Source organism: Gavialis gangeticus, unplaced genomic scaffold, assembly GCF_001723915.1.
Source record: "Gavialis gangeticus isolate Ggan-Ray unplaced genomic scaffold, GavGan_comp1, whole genome shotgun sequence".
In the NCBI taxonomy this organism is placed as follows: Eukaryota; Metazoa; Chordata; order Crocodylia; family Gavialidae; genus Gavialis; species Gavialis gangeticus.
Window position 1 is genome coordinate 23,588,080 of NW_017728997.1, and position 19,935 is coordinate 23,608,014.

General features: G+C 40.6%; 1 protein-coding gene across 1 annotated transcript in view; it reads right to left on the reverse strand.

The window, feature by feature from the left end:
* Positions 1-503: 503 nt before the first annotated feature.
* Positions 504-19,935, reverse strand: part of RUVBL1 (RuvB like AAA ATPase 1) — a 24,689-nt gene continuing 5,257 nt past the window's right edge. The window contains exons 2-11 of the mRNA XM_019504945.1: positions 19,576-19,662; positions 18,259-18,391; positions 14,216-14,367; positions 12,571-12,660; positions 11,171-11,320; positions 9,599-9,662; positions 7,149-7,347; positions 4,881-4,983; positions 1,352-1,443; positions 504-1,011 (exon numbers count right to left, since the gene is read on the reverse strand). Of these exons, the coding sequence (XP_019360490.1) occupies positions 852-1,011; positions 1,352-1,443; positions 4,881-4,983; positions 7,149-7,347; positions 9,599-9,662; positions 11,171-11,320; positions 12,571-12,660; positions 14,216-14,367; positions 18,259-18,391; positions 19,576-19,662 (1,230 nt within the window). The 3' untranslated portion in view covers positions 504-851. The remainder of the gene's footprint in view (positions 1,012-1,351; positions 1,444-4,880; positions 4,984-7,148; positions 7,348-9,598; positions 9,663-11,170; positions 11,321-12,570; positions 12,661-14,215; positions 14,368-18,258; positions 18,392-19,575; positions 19,663-19,935) is intronic.

A 19,935-nucleotide genomic window follows, 5' to 3' on the forward strand; every position in this document is an offset into this window, starting at 1 on the left:
AAGGCAGGTAAGGATACCCCCACCCTGGGTGGGCCAAACCCTGCGCTGCTGCAGGCTGTGACCACTTCCAGTCCAGCAGCCGAGCCATGTAGCTTGGCACTGGGCCTTGGCCTGGGGTTTGAGAACTCCTGCCCTAGGTCTTCAAATAACGCAGCGTTTTGAAACATGCCGAGAGAATCAGCACTCTGTATTTTAGGTTCCTCAAAATAGATGTTCAGAGAAAAATTTCTAAAACCTACAATTATATATTCCTGATGTTTCTAAAATAATGGAACATCATGTTATAAAGCATCAATGGTATAAGATCTATTTTTTTCTATGTTGCTTTTCCATTTTTCTTTTCCTTAACTTTAATTTACTGAAGTCAAAAGAAAGGAGCACATTTCTTCAGGAAGGTTAGCACACAGGAAAATCCACAAAAATTCTTGAAATATTTTATTATAAATCACTTCAAACAAACTTCAGTTAAAAAAAAACACCTTTTTAAAAAGGAAGGACTTTTGTCCACACTATTTTAAAACAAAAGTTCATAAAGAAAATAAAGTTATCAAGCATCAGCTTCTGTCAAGAGTACTTTTGTAACCAAATCTAAAGGACAAACAAAACAATGGGCATGTATATCTATTTCTTTTATACTCATAATATGAGGGAGACCAAGACATTGTAGGCATCAGGAAGGATTTTATTGCTTGCCAGCACAGGATGAATACTGAACAGCCAACTGTCTTGATGAAATATTTTCACTTGTATTTCAATTATTTTCTGTTCCAATAGAGATTAACCATGAACATTTTCTTTGAAATAATTAACCAAACTCTTGGAAAGGGTTAAAAGCCATGCAACAAGCTACTTCACTTCATATACTTTTCTTGTTGATCAGCCAGGATTTTTGCGGAGGATTTGGCATCATAGAAAAGTTCATTTATTTCTTCGATGTGCTCCTTCTCAATGCTGTCTTTCCCATTAATCTTGGCGAGCAGGTTAGCTGGGGTCAGTAACTGCACAGCATACCTATGATCAAATGCAGGAAGAGGGTAAGACTGATTTAATAGTTACAATCCAGTACATTAGAGTAAACTCCAAAAAGGATATAGGTAGCACTGGCATATTCATACACAGATCTCTCGATACCAAAGGTATAAAAAGGCAGCAATGCACCCCAACATTGGGAGAAAATGGAAGGACAACCCCTTTCATTAAGTTCAGTGCCACTCTTACCTAGCTAAATGTCACCGTACAGCAACTAAGTTTCACCCCTGAATCAGGAAGAAAGTCTATTATCCCAGAGTGTTTCCCCACCCAGTTGCTCCAGGATGCAAAAGGAAAAAAAAATGGAGTGAGTCCTGCTTACCTTAAGGTTGTCTTGGTACCAATTTCTCCTAGATGGTTTAGGGCTTCCTCACTAATATTAATTCCCTCTGTCTGGGCACGAAGTTTTATGATCTGTTTGGTTAAATAAGGTGACTAAATGAAGCTGCATCAGTTAAGTAATGTGAACAATAGTAAATGCCAGGCTTTTGAGCTCATAGAAATAGGCTGCACAAACTGGATACGCTGTTAATTTAATTTTACCCCTAGAGTATCCCCTTTAAAGGCAGACATGCACATTTCTAAGTCATCCAGAATGACTGACTTTTAACAGGCAACATAATATTTTTTTCTATTGCGTATCATTGTATGTGGCAGATGAGTGTGACTATGTGGCATGGTAAAAATTTCTGGTGATTCTGAAAGAATTAAGTATTCTTGTTAATTAGAATCAGAAAATAAAAGCTTACATAGGTAATGCTTAATACATGCTCAGCCATTAACAAAGGCAGCTAGAGCCCTGTGAACACAGAAGCACAGAGCTGCACTGATCTCCCAACCCAGTTGTGTACTATATAGTCACTGCTGTAAAGCACAGTCCTCTGACAAATCCTATGGAAAGCTACGCTTTCCTCTCTGCTGCTCACTCCACAACACACTTTTTATTCATTTGATAAACAAGATGGTAAAATAAATCAAAAAGTTTCTTTATAAGGTTCACCTACCCCCACAAAAAAATCACTGGGAGGAATCTAATCTTTCAAGAACAGTCTCTAGCTTGTACCAGTTTGAAGATCTTTGTAAAGTTGGAGAGCAAGATATCGCCAATAAGCCTGAGCGTATAAAGCTGTAACAAAAGTGGCACAAGTCCCCCTGCAGTCCGTATTACCAGCTGAGTGATAAGGGGCAGACTGGATAATGATGTTGTGTTGTAGTGCTGAGATAACTCTGGAACTGCAAGCCTCACATAATACAGGTATTTTTCACTTTGGCAGCTTTGTAAACAAGATATCAAGAAGCACTCGTTTAAATTAAAGCCATAAAAATGCACCGGGGGGGAGCCAGAGTTGTGGGAAGGGGGGAATTTGACATGGCAGAAAGTTCTACTCGTAACATTACAATCTGAAGCAGTTTTTAGAATATTTAGTATGAATGGCAACCTTAAGATTTTTTTCCAACTTGTAAATCGACTAAACTTCACTTCTCCAAGCTTCCAGATACTGCTGTTCAACACAGACCCTTCCCAGAAATACCAGACCTTGAAGTGCTAATCTAGGTTAATACAACATTTAAAAATGGTATTTTTAAACTTTCATCTTGGGCTAGGTTCTGCTAAGTTACCAAGCAAGCAAGAAACGAGATATTAAAGCTGGCAAATACATATAAAAAAAGGTGTTAGGGAGGGGGAAGGGAAGTATTTCAGGTAAAACAGTTCAACAGGAAAAAAGTTCCAGTTATGCCCCCTTACTATTCAAGTATAGGTACTTATACAGAAGCTGAACAGAACACTGCCACTACATTAAAGTCCATATTAAAGTGGATTTTCTCTTCATCCAGGTAGAATGAAGATATTTGGCATTCTTATGATCTCTGATTATAGCTTTAAAATGTACACAAGATGCAGTAATCTTACATCGATAGCATAATCTGTACTACCAAGACAAAAAAAAAAAATCTTGCAGGTGCATTTTTGAATGCATCTAAGTTAAAGTTTCCACAAACTGTTTTTTGTGATTAAAATCAACTGTGGCACAAACAGAATGTTTGATGCTTGATCCTGTGAGGGCAAAAAGTGTCATTTCTGTGCAGAAGGCATGGCCCGTGGAAGCCACCACCTTCTAGCATGAAAGGTAAAAAAAAGCAGCAAACTCAAAAAAGTGACACAAAGTAAATTCCACCCTCAGTGTGTGTGCCAAGTTCCAGGTCCTTCCCACCCAAGTAGGACTCCAGGGTATAAGACAGCATGATCTGTGAGCTTTAATATTTGGCTTTAAAAACAAGAGTTTTACTACAGCTCTTCCTCTTCACCCTCCTCCCCTCCCAATCATGAGCAAGTCAGAGCCATCACATGGCTCCTTTGAAAATAAGAGAGTTCAATAAATTAGATCTTTAATCACTTAATAGTCTACAAGGATAATTTGAGTGTGTCCAGTATGATAGCAAAGCAGACAGTAGTTTATTTTATGATAAACTACATTACAGTGTTAGGAATGATTTTAATTCAACAAAAGCAGGGCAATTCAAAGGACATGCTGCCACTATCTTGCCTCACCCTTTGTGCCCAGAAAATCTAGGTACAATAGGGATAAGTCCAGGACACAGTAGCATCCCTCAGTGAATCCCCAGGTTTTGAGTGAAAGTCAAACTTTAAAACTGGCTTAATGTACAGATAAAACCCAATTGTATTACTGTACCCTCCGGCCACTTCTACTTTAATCTGCACTGAAGTGCTTCAGCTATTCTTTCAGGTGCTCAGAAATCATCTCGAGTATAACTTGAAACCGTGATCCAAGAAAGCCTCCTCATACCAAATGAAACGAGGCTTTGCCTCTATGTTTATATGCGATAAATGCCTCAGCTTCACCTTGGCACTTATCCAGCAGCGGGAGACTATTATCTTGTGACAACGCTCTCCTCCATTGACACTATCTCTTAAATAATACAAAGAATTGACATGATAAACCATAATGGCTCCTGTATCGTGTCACTTCACAGTATTGAGACGCTAATGAGGGGGATCTTTGACACGATGCATCATAATGGCACCCAAGGATTATAATCAATACATAATACATTGCAATGGCCCCACAGGAAAGTCTTGGGCATTCAGAAATGTTTTGCTACAACACATCCTTGCTGTGCTTACACTCCCAAGCCTGACCCAGAAGTGTGAAGAGGTTTACTGCTCTGTTTTAGAATGCAGAACCTGTAAGGTTAAAAGCTAGAGGAAGTCCAGCTAGTGCAAGGGTGGCAGAAAAAGTCCACAGGGTTGTACGCCACAGCTCCTCTCATCTTTAATATGCAGGTGCAACCTGTGGAGGCAAGAAGGCCCAGCTTGCAGTGCTACTTCTTATACTGAGAGACACAGCACAGGCTGCTGGAGCACACAGACTCTGTAGGCAGCACATCCGTATCAGAGATAAGCGTAGCAGCAATCCACACCATTTCACGTAAGTTGGGTGTCACTTTCAAGCTCCATACAATTTACCAATATGGCCATTTGGCAGAGAAGATTCAGACTATACTAATCCAATACTGGTCATCCAGGAAAAAATAAAACAGAACAGCAATGAAGTACTACTTATATAGGAGGTTACATGGTACAGACAAGGTTCTGGGAGCAGACTGTTGTCAAACTGCATTACAATATCATGGCCAGGACAGTGCTCATTCTTAATCCTAACAAGCCATAGTTCCAAAGACTTTTTCAAGACTTGTTTAAATCATAGAAAATGAGGGACCTCAGGAAGTAATCTAGTCCAGACCCTTAACTCAAAGCAGGACCATCCTCAGCTATATTGTTCCAGGCAAGGCTTTGTATAGCTGGATCTTAAAAACCTCCAAACCCTTACCTGTTTCATTTCCTGTGGCGTGTACAGCATGGTTCGAATAATCATTACCCTGTCGAGAAGGTCCAGTGGTATTCCATGAGGGGAAACTACATCCTCTGTGCCTCTGAAAGAGAGACAAAAGATTAGATTCCTTGTTCTGAAGTTCAATACGTGGGCTGGGTTAATGTTAATAACTACTGGTTGACTGCCATGAAAGAGCCACAGACTGCTGGATTTATTTTTGCATGGCATGCACACCCCACCCTCCCCCATATATGCACCCATACACACTGCATGCTGGACCAGGGAACTGACCCCAGAGTTTGTAATCTAACCTGGAACAACACGAAGAGAAACTACTCCTTTCACTCTAGAAATTTTGCAGAGAAATATTACTGGTGGTGGTAACCAGTGGGGTGCAGCCTTCCTTACAGTACAATAAAACTATATAGTACTAGTCAATCTCCAATGATCTTAACCTCTGACAATTCCAAGCGTATAGCATGTGTCCCAGGAAGGAGCAAGTCATCGTTATCATAGCATTAGGTAATTAAATAGATACTGTATGCAACACTGAACATTTAGAGAGCATCTGTTCCTGTTAAACCAGCTGTTCTACTGTTTATTACTGTACACTGGTGCTCTTTCCCTCCCCTTCTTCTCCCAACTACTGTAGTGGTTCATACTCCCCATTGACTGAACAGTGCAAGGCATTAAGCTTATAGTACAGAACCTCCAGCACTTCGTTTCTGGCAGGAAAGAACAACTTCAGGAATTCTAGGTTCTTCTTGAAACAGTGAGGCTTTTCAGAAGTCAGTCAAACTGAGCATGACCAGTTGTGACAACTCCACTGAGCTTATGAGATCTACTGAGATCACAGCCAAAGATGCTATGCTTCTAGTAAACAATTCTACTTCCACTGTGGGTTATCTGATTGTTTCAGGTTCTACTCATCACCCTGCCATGGGGGGTACAAAGCATTAATGAGAAAATAAACTTTCTTAAACATCTCCTGCTACATTCCCCAGTAGATGTCACTGTTTCACCTGAAGCCAGTTCTAGTGCTATTAGGATACAGCCATCTATATTATACAGGTACTAGGTGCACTGCTCGATTCTCCTTAAGGTTACCTATAGGCATATTTAAAGGAGAATACATCTTAAATCGCTTGGTTCAACAGTATATGTTAAACATCTTCCATTTTGAAGGATGGAATTTAAAGAATCATAATTGCCCTAGCCTGCGTAGGACTAATACTTGTTCTAAAGAATTCCTCCTCCAGCAAATCAGATTTGTTGTTCCGGGGGGGTTGTGTGCACCGGACACTGATGTGTTTCCCTTTCATGAGGCAGCCAACACAATATCTATCTCAAATGTGTTTAAAGCACTTATCACCTTGATATCTAAGTAACAGGGATGGAGAAACACAAAGACCAGATGCACCGAGTGGGTGTAACCAACAGGGGAGGGAGAAGTAGGGTACAGGCAGCTGGTTACATAGATGAGCTCTGTGCACGTTTTGCAGGTTGACTCAATTAACAGATAGTAGCAATCCCTACTGGCAGCCTGTCTAGACATTATCAGTTGGCAATTTACCACAGGCAACATGATAGCAGAACAGGAGAGTGGTTTTACTGAAAAATTCGGTGTGTGTACACCTTGGTGAAGTGGAGACAGACAAAAGTGTGAAAGGGCTTACGGAAAAGATGGGTTAAGTGACTGGCTGGAGGAGCCGAGAAGGCCAAACCAACACTGTGACAAAAAGGGGTATAAATGGAGAGGGACTGAACTGTAAGAGGCCCTAAAGGCAAGAACAAGTATGTTAAATCCAATGCAATGGAGAAAGGAGAGAACAAGAGGCCTGAAAGGGGACAGGGTGGGAGAAACAGGAGAAAGTCATAACTTAGGAAGTTTTTAGTAGCAGTGTTTTGAATATTCCTGGAGAACAGATATGTTTGGTGAAGGAAGCAAGAGAAGAAAGGAATTCTAGCAGAATGGCAAAGGAAAAGAAACAGAGGTGTGTCCCTGAAAATGAGATGGAAAAAAAAAATACTTCCACCATCCTCTAACCTGCAGTCACCTCAGAATTAAGTGCTTTCCCTTTGATGCAACCCTGAAGCAGCTCTCCAGTACTGATAGAGCTTGTGACCCAGCCAAAAGATTATCACAGGGGTGTCTGCACCAAAGATGAAAACATTTAAAGATCATAGTTCGTTGTGCTAAGGCAGCTAATTCGAACGATTACAGACAGATGTGAATCATACAGAATTCCGCTGTAGACACTGTACCTGATAATGCAGTTCCCTCGGTTGGAAGCAAAGATGACGATGGGTGAGATAGATGATTCCAGTGCTCGATGCAGATATGTGAAACATTCAATATCCAGCATGTGAACCTCATCTACAAAGAGCACACCTGGAACCAGCTCTGCAATGCCTTGATCAATGTATTTATTCACCACCTTGTTGATCTCCCCTCGAAGCTTGTCTAAAAAGCAGGAAAGAAAACCATTTTAGTTGTCCTGTTAGAGGCCTCTGGACTTGCGTGAGGAACCCTGAGAGACTAAAATGGGTGCTACCTCTTTTCTAACATTTTGATTCCAAACTGATAACTTATCCTATCAAGGCAAGCCTGCAAAAATTCCAGGTGTGGACTAAGACAGGCTAAGCTGCCAAGTTTCACATACAGATCAGAAGACAACAGTGATGCAACTATAAAACCTTAATTGACTCAATGAACTTAAGTGACCATAACTGCAAAATACCAGATGCTGAAGGTAAAACATCTGAACTACTTCTACGCTCTACAAGATAAAGGGATCTGGCTGTCATCATGAAAGCTCAATGCCCAGCAGTGGCCATAAAAAACAAACAAAACATTACATGCACAAGGGACAAAATAACAAATAAAACAGAATATTGTGGAAACACACAGAACCAGTGATGTGGACGCCCTAGAACACTGCCTGCAGGGCTGGTTATCCTGTCTCAAAAGGGATTTTGCAGAAAGACAGAGTTCAGATGGCACAGATGGTTAACGGGTCTGGAAATTTCACAGGAAGAGAGGCTGAAAAGATTGGAATGGTGTGTCTATTTAGATACAGAGATAAACAATAAGGAACATCAGATCCGGTTTTGTTTTCTCTCTCTTGCAACACAAGAGCAAAGGGACAATCAAAGCAATTATAAAACTGACAAATTCAAAACTAATAGAAGGAAAATACCTCCCCTCTCCCCTGTGCCAACCTGTAGACTGTGGTACTTGTTGTCACAGGGAGTGCCTAGCAATGAGGAATTTGGATTCACAGACAGGGAGTATTTGTATGTAATATCAAACATAGTTTAAATTAATGCTGTAATTATTGAAAAGGATGCTGCACCTCATTTCAGGGCCTAAGACAATTTCCAACTATAAAGCTCAGCATTAGACAAACACAGTATGGCGATGCAGACTAATGCAGCTGCCTATACCACCCCACTCTACAGTGTCTGGTAGTGGCCATTGTTAGGGGGACACTGGGTGAGATGGACAGCAAGTCTGATCCAGTTGGGCAATTCCTAGCTTTTCAATTGCTATTTTTCCCTATGATGCTCATTGTTCTATACCCCACATACATACATCATCTACATTTGAAAAAAGACCCAGATTAATGTAATGCACTGAGACACCAGACTGTGAGCAAGAAAAGAATTTTTTGCTATTCACCACGAGTACAGGAATAATCTGCTTGAACTGAGTTCTTAGTTCTTTCAACTGGGATAAACCTCCTACTCACATGGCTTGTGAGGAACTCTTAAGTGATGTTAAGAAAAAAGTAACTTCAAAATCAAATGACATTTGACTGACATTTTCAACAGAGAATTTAACAATATGTCCAAGTGTGACTGGAAGGAAAGTTAAATGTGGGTCTTGTATTTCACATGTTGTTTGTATTCGAAGCAAAAACTGTAAGTCTTCAGCTTTTTGAGCAAACAGATCTCAAAGCTGTGCAGGAGGTTACATGGATAAAATTTAACTTCAGTGTAGATAAAATGACCTCCAAAGAAGGAATACTTCAAAACGGCACCACTGAATTTAGGTACTGAAACAGACTTTGATTGGCATTTAGGCAGGCACCTATGGAAGCACCATTTCTTTCAAAGTAAACAGAAGGAAAGCTTTCTACTGTAGGTCTTTTTCCTTCAGTGATTTGTAGGGAGGCAGAAAAACAGCTCCTTTAACAGCATCCACAGGCTATTGCTATGGACAATGCTATAGCAAGCTGAATTGTTTGATTCATTAGGAGCCATCTTCCTACTTTGACAAACTGTTGTATAGTTGTGTAATGAGACAGGAAACATACTGCACCTCATAACAAGAGAATTTTTGGTCTGTAATGGTACCAGTATGTCTCCATAGGACATATGGGCCCACACCATTTCTGGAGGTAACTTTCTGAAAGCATGGGAGCTAATATTAGTGTCTGCCCAACATTCTCTCTCAAAAAGTTGTTCACCAGTCAGGTATTACAAAATGCAATACATATGTTATATATCTCATTCCAATCACTGCACTACAAGTATCAAATGTATTGCTTTTTAAAAAGCTAAGTAAGGTAATAATCGTTATAGGTACTTTATTCACACAGCATGCAACAACAAACAAATGCACCCAGATCTTTCAAATCCTTGGCCAGCTGGCCAAAATATAGGGCTAGGCTACTGTCGCAATGAGGTCATTGTGGAAGCAGTTTTCATACCTGTGATTTCTGTTTTCTTGGGTTTCATCAACTGTCCCATCATGGAAAGGATGTCCTGCCCACCCTAGATGAGACGGAGTTACAGTTCACTAGTGTATCCTTTGAACTGTTTAATGCAGGAGGTTTGATACAGAACAAACTAGGATTTTATGCATTTCACTCAAAGTTAAAGATGTGATTTATTTGAAGCCCTTTTATAGTTTCCTCTAACAGTAGCTGATTCTACTCCAACCGTCCAACCCATTAACTACTTTGCTGGCATTCCAGGCACTATCCTTTTAACTAGATGCTGTATAGATCCCTTTGCAGGTCAGTACATTAGGGGAACCACTCCAAGCCCACAGCCTGACATCCTTTTCTACAGTACCATCCACCTTAATCCTAGGTCACAAGAATGGAAATGGTTGGGGAGTAGAAAGACAGACTGCCTGCTTACAGTGTAATTGTTACAACCCAACAACACAGGAATGGCTGCATTTTGACTTTGGCTCATCTTGTTTACACAGGCTAAATGAGGATTTTGTTTTAGGGGAGGTTATTTTGAAACTGGGCATATTAAAATGGTGGGACTTCTAACTGTGAGGATGTCAACACTGAAACTGTCCCTTTTCATATAAAAACTCACAAAATATCAGCTGTCTGGTTTAAGATACAGAGTGGTGGCCTCCCACTACTCGGGTATAAAGAGATTTCCTCTTTTCAAGATTAGGGTTCTACTGCAAGTCACTGGGAACACAATAAAAAGTTATAAACCATTTCTAAAGGATACAGGGGCATTAACAGAAAGTACAGTGAAGTCAGACAAATTTAAAGGCCATTTATCAAAGTGCTCGCAGTTCCCATTTCACAGCCACCAAAACCATAAATGCATAGCAAAGGAAGTTAATCTGTATGCAGAAGATTTTAATAAATAAAGATGGTGCAGACCTTCTGGCTGCCACTAGCTGACTTCTTTAGGCATTCAGGATGGAAAATAATGAACTCTTTCACATAGTGATGGCAAATGTTACCTATAAAGATCTCGTCTGTTAGCTTTAGCCATCAAAGGGGTTTGGCGTTTGGGGTGAAGACTGTCTGGTCCGGATTATGCAGCTGTTCCTTGATGTCTTTGTGTGGGAGATGCCCTTTTTGATACCTGAGGCTCATGCTCCTTCTCATCTCAGTTTGTGTTCTGGCACAGTGCAGCATCTCTTTTTTTCCCTAACTCTGTTCTTTCCCCCTTATTTGCTTCTCTTCCTGCCACCTCACTCAGCAAAAGGCTACTTCCTGTGTATGATACAGGGCATAAGCAGACATGGGAAATGTATTACAGCCACTGAGGATTTTGTAACCAGATATATATATGCAAGACACAATGTTGTTTCCTCAACATGTGCAGAGGAGCTGTTTGTAGGGCCAGCTGCAAAAGGGGTCTCCTCTTAAGGAGAAGGGAAAAAAAAGTGTGTTTTGAGGTGCTACTACTGCTCTTCCTAGAGGTGACAGGTTTACAATGAGGAGTCGGACTGGATTTAGGGCCTGCAGCATTCCCATCCCCTGGATTACTCCTGAATCCATCTCCAGGCTCTCAAGTACCTGAGGTCTAGCATTGGCCACATCCAGGTCATGCAGGGTGACATCCTGAATAATTTCTTTTTTCTTGTGGACATCACCCTTTGGCAAGGGGACGTACTCCTCAGCTTCAAGGTCAAATTCTGTGGCATAAGTATCACACCTGCCTTGCCTCTGAAAAAAGGGAAGAAGAGAAACACAGGTATTCAGCTGGTTTCACTGTGAAGACCTTGAGTGACATACAGCTGATAAATGGCTTGGCTCACAATTCTAGCCCTGACAAGCTCCAGTTGACAATTCAGAATATGTCCCATTCCCTGCTGGGCAACATGCATATCCTATGAACTGATCTAGGCTCAAAAACCTTGTTGAAAAACACCTGAAATTTTCCAGTGAGAATATTCCACTCTCTGGCTCCTCTTCTTTTTACTGTATGCAATTTTCACTAAAGGACAAACCCAACAGATTAACTAAGAGATTGGAAAAACTGTTCAAGACTCCTTTGTAGGTGGGTGATTTATTATATGATACAAAATATTATGCTCATCCATTAAACAGCAAGTATCGCAGTACACTACATTTTAAATCAGATATGAAAAGAATGCTAACTAATGCAGTATTCCCTTCTACATGCATATATCTTGTGAAGAAAATATCAGAGAGATAAAAGAAAGATTAAATGCATTGCACATTTCAGCTTGAGAAAGAAAAACCCAAACAACTTTAGTCATTCTCTTTTTTAAAGAAAGATGTCTTGGTTTTTTAGCAAAGAAAGCAAGTTCAGCCCAAGCAGCTGCAGTGATAGCTTTCTCTCTAGGTGACCTTAACTGTGAACTGAATGACTGCTCCCTCTTTGGATAAGTGGCATTTCTCCCTCTGCAGCCGCAGAGTCCTGGGCCTATCCTTAACAAGTTTCCTATCCAGCCCTGCCAGGTCAGTAGGACCAAGCCCTTCAAGTGCATACACATGAACAGGGGTGTCCAACTGTGCAGCTCCTGAGGTGTTAATATACAGCTTCTAGGCTTCTGGTTTGGGTTTCTGTCCCCATATCACTCTGCTGCTGTTCCACCAGGGTCTCTGGACTCACATTCCCTCTTCCAGTTTGTTTTCTGCCCCACCCCTGGAGATGGGGTGGGGCGAGGCAGGATGGTATGACCTGAAGGACCACATAACTCCATAGCTGGGAGGTTCAGGTAGACCCCAGAGGGTGGCGTCACCCAATGCAGAGGGCAGAAGGGGAGGTGGCAGGCACATGGTATAGGGGCACCAGCAGTGTGCAGCAGGGGTGCCTATGCAGTGTGGTACACAGCCCAGGAGGCATGCAGCCCACACAACACGTGGCCAGGGGCCCTGTGGTCCCTGGCCACTCCAAAGTTGGACAGCCTTGCACTACAACAAGAGTGTCATCCCATTCTTAGCGTTACCTTGACAGCTCCACTGTTTGCTTCAATGTAAATCACATCCCCTGCTTCCACTCTCTCCTTCTGCAAACTTTCAAAGATACTGGGGTCCAGCTGTAGACAAGCACACATATAACACAGTAGTTAAACAGTTCCACTGCATTCCAGAATGACAACAAGAGAACAGACTTTAATTGAAGTTTTTTTAATTACAATAATACAGGAGTTTACTCCTTTATTGCAATAATAAAGAATTTAGATCGTCACAAAGCCAAAAAACATGGGGAACTGATGACTCTATTGAATCTTTATGGTCAAATTTATAAAAAATGCTGAAAACTTACACTAAAATTTCCTTATTGACTTCACCTGCTATTTGAGGAAGAGACTCTTATGACTAAACTACATTTACTAAACTTTTATTTATAAGGGTACTTGAAATGCCTGATTTTCAAGCCTAATAGATCTCTGATTAATTCAGGAAGAGGATGCCATTATATTTCACGCTTAAACTGCTGATTCTTAGGATGTGGTGGTGCTCTTTGGCTGTTAGTCAAACTTTTTTTAAAGGGTTGGCTGTTGTTCCTGGAAGAGATCACACTATTTGACTATTCAGTGTCTTTCTGTAGTGATGTGAACCTTCTGTTCGATCTCTGCCATGTGGGTTACGTAACTAGGCAAGACAGAAAATAGAAGAGGCACACACTTTTTTTCATTGCTTGAAGCATGGCTCATTTATTTTTCACTGTGAGATGCTCTGATTGTATTTTCAAAGTGAACAAAGGAAAGACAATTTTTACTAAACAGCAGGCAGATGTTGCTGTAAAGTCTCTTATCCCCATTTTACCAACAGGAAGAGAAAACCAGGCAGAAGAGGTAGAGAGACTTGTCTTGAGAGAGCAAAACAAGTCTGGGTCTAATTTAGCAACAAAATTCACAGGGAGTGAGGGCCAGAAACCTGCTGACATCACTAGAGCTTACTCTCTTGATAAGAAATGGAGGCAAGTGATTAATGAAATAATTTATATTAATACAGGCAAGATTTCAAGTAGCTAACCTTGAAAATTCAGAGGGGTAATAATGGGAAAAAAAGGAATTTATTTTGCACTTAATGGTTAGGACAAATATGAGATTGTAGTGGAGGTCAGCCTGAATATCGCATACCAGCAAACTGTACTGCCAGGCAGAGGCAGATCAGTTTGGCTCCCAAGCTTAGGCAGATCAGTTTGGCTCCCAAGCTTAGCCCTTTGTTCCACTGGGCTAGCAACACTGTGAAACTGGCAGCATCTCCTGCAGCCTGAACAATCCTTTTGGCTGTCAAAAGAGATATATCTTTGTGTGTTGGGAGAGAGAAGACAGGGAGGAATGGGAGATTTCACAGGGCTCCCAGATCATCAAGCCCCAGGAACAATAGTTGGTAGTTCAATGGAGAAAGTTTTCCTCATGTAAGTCTTCTGATTCACAGTAAGAAACATGGGTACAGTCTACCAATTTCTGAAAAGGAACATGGGTCTGTGCTTGGTGACTGGGGGAAGAAATAGGCTTTTCCTCTTTATCTGGCAATGAGATGGAGCTCACAAACAAGTAAAACGGTAACCAAGTGCAACTAGGAAGTGAAACTCCAGATCTGGAACACCAAAGGATGGGTTTGGGAATCAGTCATACATACCTTTAATTGCTTGGTTCCTTTAGCTGTTTTGAGTCCTATAATTACATGGCTAATCGTTTTCCCATATCCTCCCATAGGATTTTCAGTCTCACACGGAGTTAACTCTGTGACTTCACCTTCATAAACCTCCTTGGTTTCTTTAATTCTCAGCCCTACAAGAAATTGTTTAGAGCGATTTCAGTGCATACATCAATTATTAATTGTATTTAATTATTCTAGACTCTTGCCATCTAGCATTCATCCTTGCCAATGACACCAGACCTCAGAGAACATACATAACATATTATTTATATAAATAACATAAATAACATTATGTATGTGCTACAACATTCTTTGTAGTACTTCCTACCTTGGAAAGTAGAAAACACCACTGGTATTTCCCCCATTGCTATATTATAAAGAGAATATATGTATCCTCAGATCACATGAAAGGAAAAGCTTAAGGATATTCATGCAGGTGAAGTCCAAATTGTAACCTACAAGTTCTGTAACAAAGCTCTAATAGTTCATGCTTCTGTCCACCCTTTAAAGGGTTTTGCAGAAAACCTTTTTTCTTTTTCATAAGTGCCACAGGTAGAAGAGCCACACAATGATGTTCTGAAAATACAGATCAGTGATGCTGGTATATAACTGGGATTTTTACATTTTTCAGGGACTCAAATTATCTGCCAAACTGAAACATAAATATCTGTTGAAACTAAAAACAAACTATACTTTTATGTAGCTTTAAAAATTCTAGTGGCAGCAACGGATTAAAACAAAAGGGCCAAAGAGTATTCTTTTTTATTTGAAAAGTTTCTAGGAGAGGTTAAAATATTTGCCAGTGTTCTTATTTTTCAAAGTCAATGTACCACAGAAAAACACAGACCAGATATAGTTTAACAGACCCCTGGCTGCTATGCAAAACCCAAACTACTTCAGGGTGTGACATCAGAACCCACTATTGATATGCAGATATTTCCATGCATATTTCTGTGTCCACCTCTGTATTTCTCAAGGGTTCCTACTTCCTGACTATCTGAATGCCTATTAACTTCTGTGGCCGCTATAATCAACTCAACTTATTTTGCAGGTTTCTTAATATTACAAGGTAAAGAAGCTTATAGCATATGGACAGGCTGTAATTAGATAGAAGCTAGTCAATTTGTGGAGTCTGAACACATTAGAAATGCACAGAACTTTGCTTTTAATTTGGTTTTAGACTAAATACATGGATCAGGACTTTACCAGTAATTGAGAGCTGCAGAGAGTGAAAAAATGTTATCTGACAAATGTTAGTCTGTCTCCCCCTGCTGGACTTAGATTAAGAATGGGAATTTTAATGTAAAAAAATGTGAATGGTTTGATCATTCTTCCGTGGGATAATTTGTCTTTTTTTATTTAAAATCTTGCAACATGCATCAGAGAATTGAATTACAGGAATGTACTTAATTTTTCCAGATAATATCTTAATGTGCACAAAATAAGAAATTAAATCTCTGAGTAGTATAATTTACATAAAGAAGATGGCATCATATTGAGAAGTTTTATAGATAAACTCCATCTAGTTACTTTTCTGCAATGATATAAATGGATTAGTATTGCTCCTTAGCTTTTAGGAATTTTATTTGGATGTAATGGGAGTGAAGTTTAATTTAAGGAAGGAAGCAAGCTTGGAAGAGGAAGAGATGACCTAGGCATTTCTTGTATGTGTATTTAGAAGTATAATTCCAAAAAGGAACTTGTAGGGTCCTTTATGTATTCAAGTTGCCACTAATGAGGCAGTAAAGTCTTGCTTACCTGTAAAACACTCAGTTATGGGTTGGAGATCTAAAGATATTTTAGGCAGCAGTTACGCTTATACTCATAATCACATTTTAAATTATGATTATACTATTATTTTTACTTCAACTGGGATTTACCATTAACTTCTGCCAGTCTTTTCAGCAATAACTGCCTTTATATAGGATTAAGACCCACAAGTAAAAAAGAGGGCAACTCCACCCGCTGACTTCCCGATCCACTGTGCGTTTATGTCTCTTATAAACTGAAAATTCTCCAGTGCAGGCAGTAGCTGACTGGCATCCAGAATGGTACTTAGTATACAACAAACTCCGGAATCTCACATTTTAAGGAATCCCAATAACAGTTCTGGCAGCGCGCTCTCGCCTTGATATAGCAGATCTAAAAGGAAACAGGGGAACCATACTGGTTACATTGCTAGAAAGCAAATTAATGAGCAAGGCCCAAAACATCAGGAAAATGCAAGGCACCGTTCCTGGTTATGATGGTTGCAAAAGGAAGGACTCTTGTTATACCCAAGAACAAGAAACTTTTGGAAAGACACTTGACAGTTAGCTTATTAATAGCTTGAATCATTTCAGCAAACTTGGGTGGGCTAAAGCGAGTGAAAGTACTTTGCTGGAGTCATGAATTAGACCCTGCATCTAGTATGACCTATCACTGAGGACCCTCATTACAAAGCATTAAGTGAGACTCAAAACTGAAGTCCCACTTATATCCATGGTATACTATCTTGTAGTCACCACATGCTTCACACTGTGGGTTACTCCCACTTGGAAAACACTTATATAATCTTTTCCTGGAAACACTTTATAAAACCTTATATATCAGCTAACAAAGGTGAAATTCAACTGGTCAGATCTGAGCATGGCTGAAAACTATTTACGTCATGAAAAAAGTGGGTTAAACCTTCTAAAATTGGTTTATGAGGATGTTTTTACAATAATTCATCAATCCAAAGGAATGTTTAACAATCATTTGTGCTAGGTGAATATAAAATGAAATTCAACAGAAGGGACTAAAAGAATTTCCATCTTTCATTAACACCAATATTTGTTTAGATGCCTTCTCTGTCCTGACATCCAGGGAATGTCGAGCGCTAACAATGTGGCTGGCTGTTAACTAGAGAGAGTTAAATTATTGCTCTCTCTGCAGAATGACAACGTGGATGACAAAGATTTCATTTGCTGGTTCAAATTTCCAAGTCTCTGACAGGGAACTTCATCACATCAAGGAAATACTGCAGACTGCTCTCTCTCTGTCCCTAACTCCCTTCCCCCAAGCCCTCGCAACTTAACAGTAACTTTAACACTGCACACTACAGAAAGTCGCTTTTTTACAGAAATCAATAGGTCACTTTTGTTTGGTTGCTGCATACAGGTAGACAGGGGGAGAGAAAGAGAGAGAGATGTCTTCACCTTCCCACCACTGGATACCTAGTTGAAGTCCATAGCAAATCATGATACCAAAACAGGAAAGTTAACTGGTAATGTGTTCAATACTAAAAACAATTAGGCTATCTCCATACAATCCATATGCATGCATGGACCACTTCTGATGGACTTTATCAGCTGTCAGCAGCAATCATAAAAGATTTTAGATACTCAATGAGGCTGTACTGCAAACTTAACTTTGTTCTTCCAGATACATTGAAACAGAACATCTTAAGTAGAAAAAGCATACTAGAATTGGAAGAGGAAGTTAACTGAATCCAATAGTCATTTCTGTGGCTTAGACCAGTTTCTTATGCTCATCTGGAATAAGACGCCAGGCTAAGTGTGGGATGCTTAGGTTTGTCTAGAATAAGACGCCAGGCTAAGTGTGGGATGCTTAGGTTTGAGTTTTTGATGAGCATGACCTGAGACTATTAAAGGGAAAGAGAAAAAAGCATCTCCCTTTCTACAAAACCCTCCTGCAGAGCCTAGGTCAGTGCCAAGACTGTAAAGAAAGTTTCTTCCAGGTTTGTTCAGCAGCCACTGACAAGACTGAGGTAAGATCCTGGAGGGCATGGAAAGAGAAGAGTGAAAGAAGACTTAGCTGGAATAACTAAGGTGGGGAGATGTGGAATTGTCAGAAAAGCATCCTGATTCAGCTAAGCTGGTAAGAATGTCCAACAGCGCTAAAAAGAGAATTATAAAAATCAGAACAACAGTGGGGCCTGCTCAACAGGACTGGTCCAAAGACCTGGTATTTTCTGCTTTCTTTTTTGAAAAGCCAAACAGCCATTTTACCCTCCCTCATTGTTTTTAACAAGCACTTACCAATCGCCCTTCTGAAGTTTTCCATCAGGACTTCTGTCTTTTTTATCTCAGTTGAGTAGACCTCGCTTCCAACCATAGGACAAAAGGGAACCTTACTTCCCAATTCTTGAGCAATAGCCAGCGCCAAAGCAGTCTATAAAAATTCAAAACATTTAAAGATCATGCACATATATTTTCAGAAGAAGTAACAAGAACTTATGGAAAAAAAAGATTACTGCTCCACAAAGTTAAGAATAAATACTATTTTAATCTTCACAGCATTCCATTTTTACAGGTGGAGGAAAATACCAAGCATCCTTCCTGAAACGGAAGTAGGGGGTAAATAAATTCACCCCATGAACCATGCCTGCTGATGTTTGCATACTTCTCTGTGCTAGAGCACTGGGGCAAGGGAGCTGGGAATGATCATCCTTACTTATATTAATATGGTCAGAAGGTGGATAGCAACACTCCGCTTCTCAAGATCTGTAACTGAAAGGCTCACCAGATGTTTTCTAAACATTGAGAGCTCATGGAGGAAATTTAGGCTGGAGATTTGGAAAAGCTTCCTCACTATGAGGACAGTTAAGCATTGGAAACAGGCCACAGAGAGAGGATGTGGCATCGCTGTCCCTAGAAATTGTCATGAGCAGGTTAGATGGACACCGGAATAGCTTACATGGAAATAATCTTCCCTTAAGCAGGGGGCTGGACTAGATAATTTCATGAGCTTCCTTCCAGCTTTACTTTCTGATAAACCTAATGCAATGCCCCAAATCTCTAACAAAATAGGAATCCAACAAGTGAGAAAATGGCAGGGTAGATGGAGAAACCAGAAACCCTTAATTCTTCTTAATAATAAAAATCCTCAAGCTCTTCTCCCTTGTTTCTTACATGCAAAAACAAACCTGTGCATACACACATACATACATATATATAAACTTGAAAGCACCAACAAGAAGAATTTTAGAACTTTGAATAGTACGAAGAAATAATTTTTACCATCCTTCATGAAAATGCTTAAACCTTAAGCAGTGCAAAAAATGTTAATACTTTTAAAACCCCAATCCTGGGGCTTCCTCCGAAAAAACAGACTTCATAAGACTATGATAGTGTCATTTTTCTGCATTACCGTTATGCAGCTGATGCCTGGATGAACTATTGGTTTCTGCCAAAATACATATCATGGAGAGGTGTGATGTCAAACAGCGATCAGCAGCAAAGGCCACTCTGGTTCCAGTTCAGCACGACTGGAGCATCCAGGGAAACTGCCTAGTGAAACGGCACCTCAGAAACAGTTGTGGCAGGGAAGCCTTTTGGCCCCAAACAAAACAATACCTTGCCGGTGCCGGGCGGTCCTGCCAACAGCACGGCTCTGCCAGCCATCTTCTTGCTTTTGATCAATTCCACTATCACGCCGCAGGCCTGAAAAAAGGAAGACACATCCATAGTTACCAGCCGGTCGGAAAAATGCCTTCAAACACATGGAATACAGAGAGGCAGCACGGTTGTTATTGCAGGGACCACCGGGAAACTGAGGCCAGGGCAGAAGTGGGGGCTGCCCCAGAGCTCACGATGTTGGGGGGGGGTGGGCAGCCTGTGTGGAAGGGGGAAGGCTGAGGGGAGGTCCATCCCATGGGGGAGGAACAGGGAGAGGCTCATCGCACGGGGGAAGGGGGAGGGCGGGATGCATCCCGC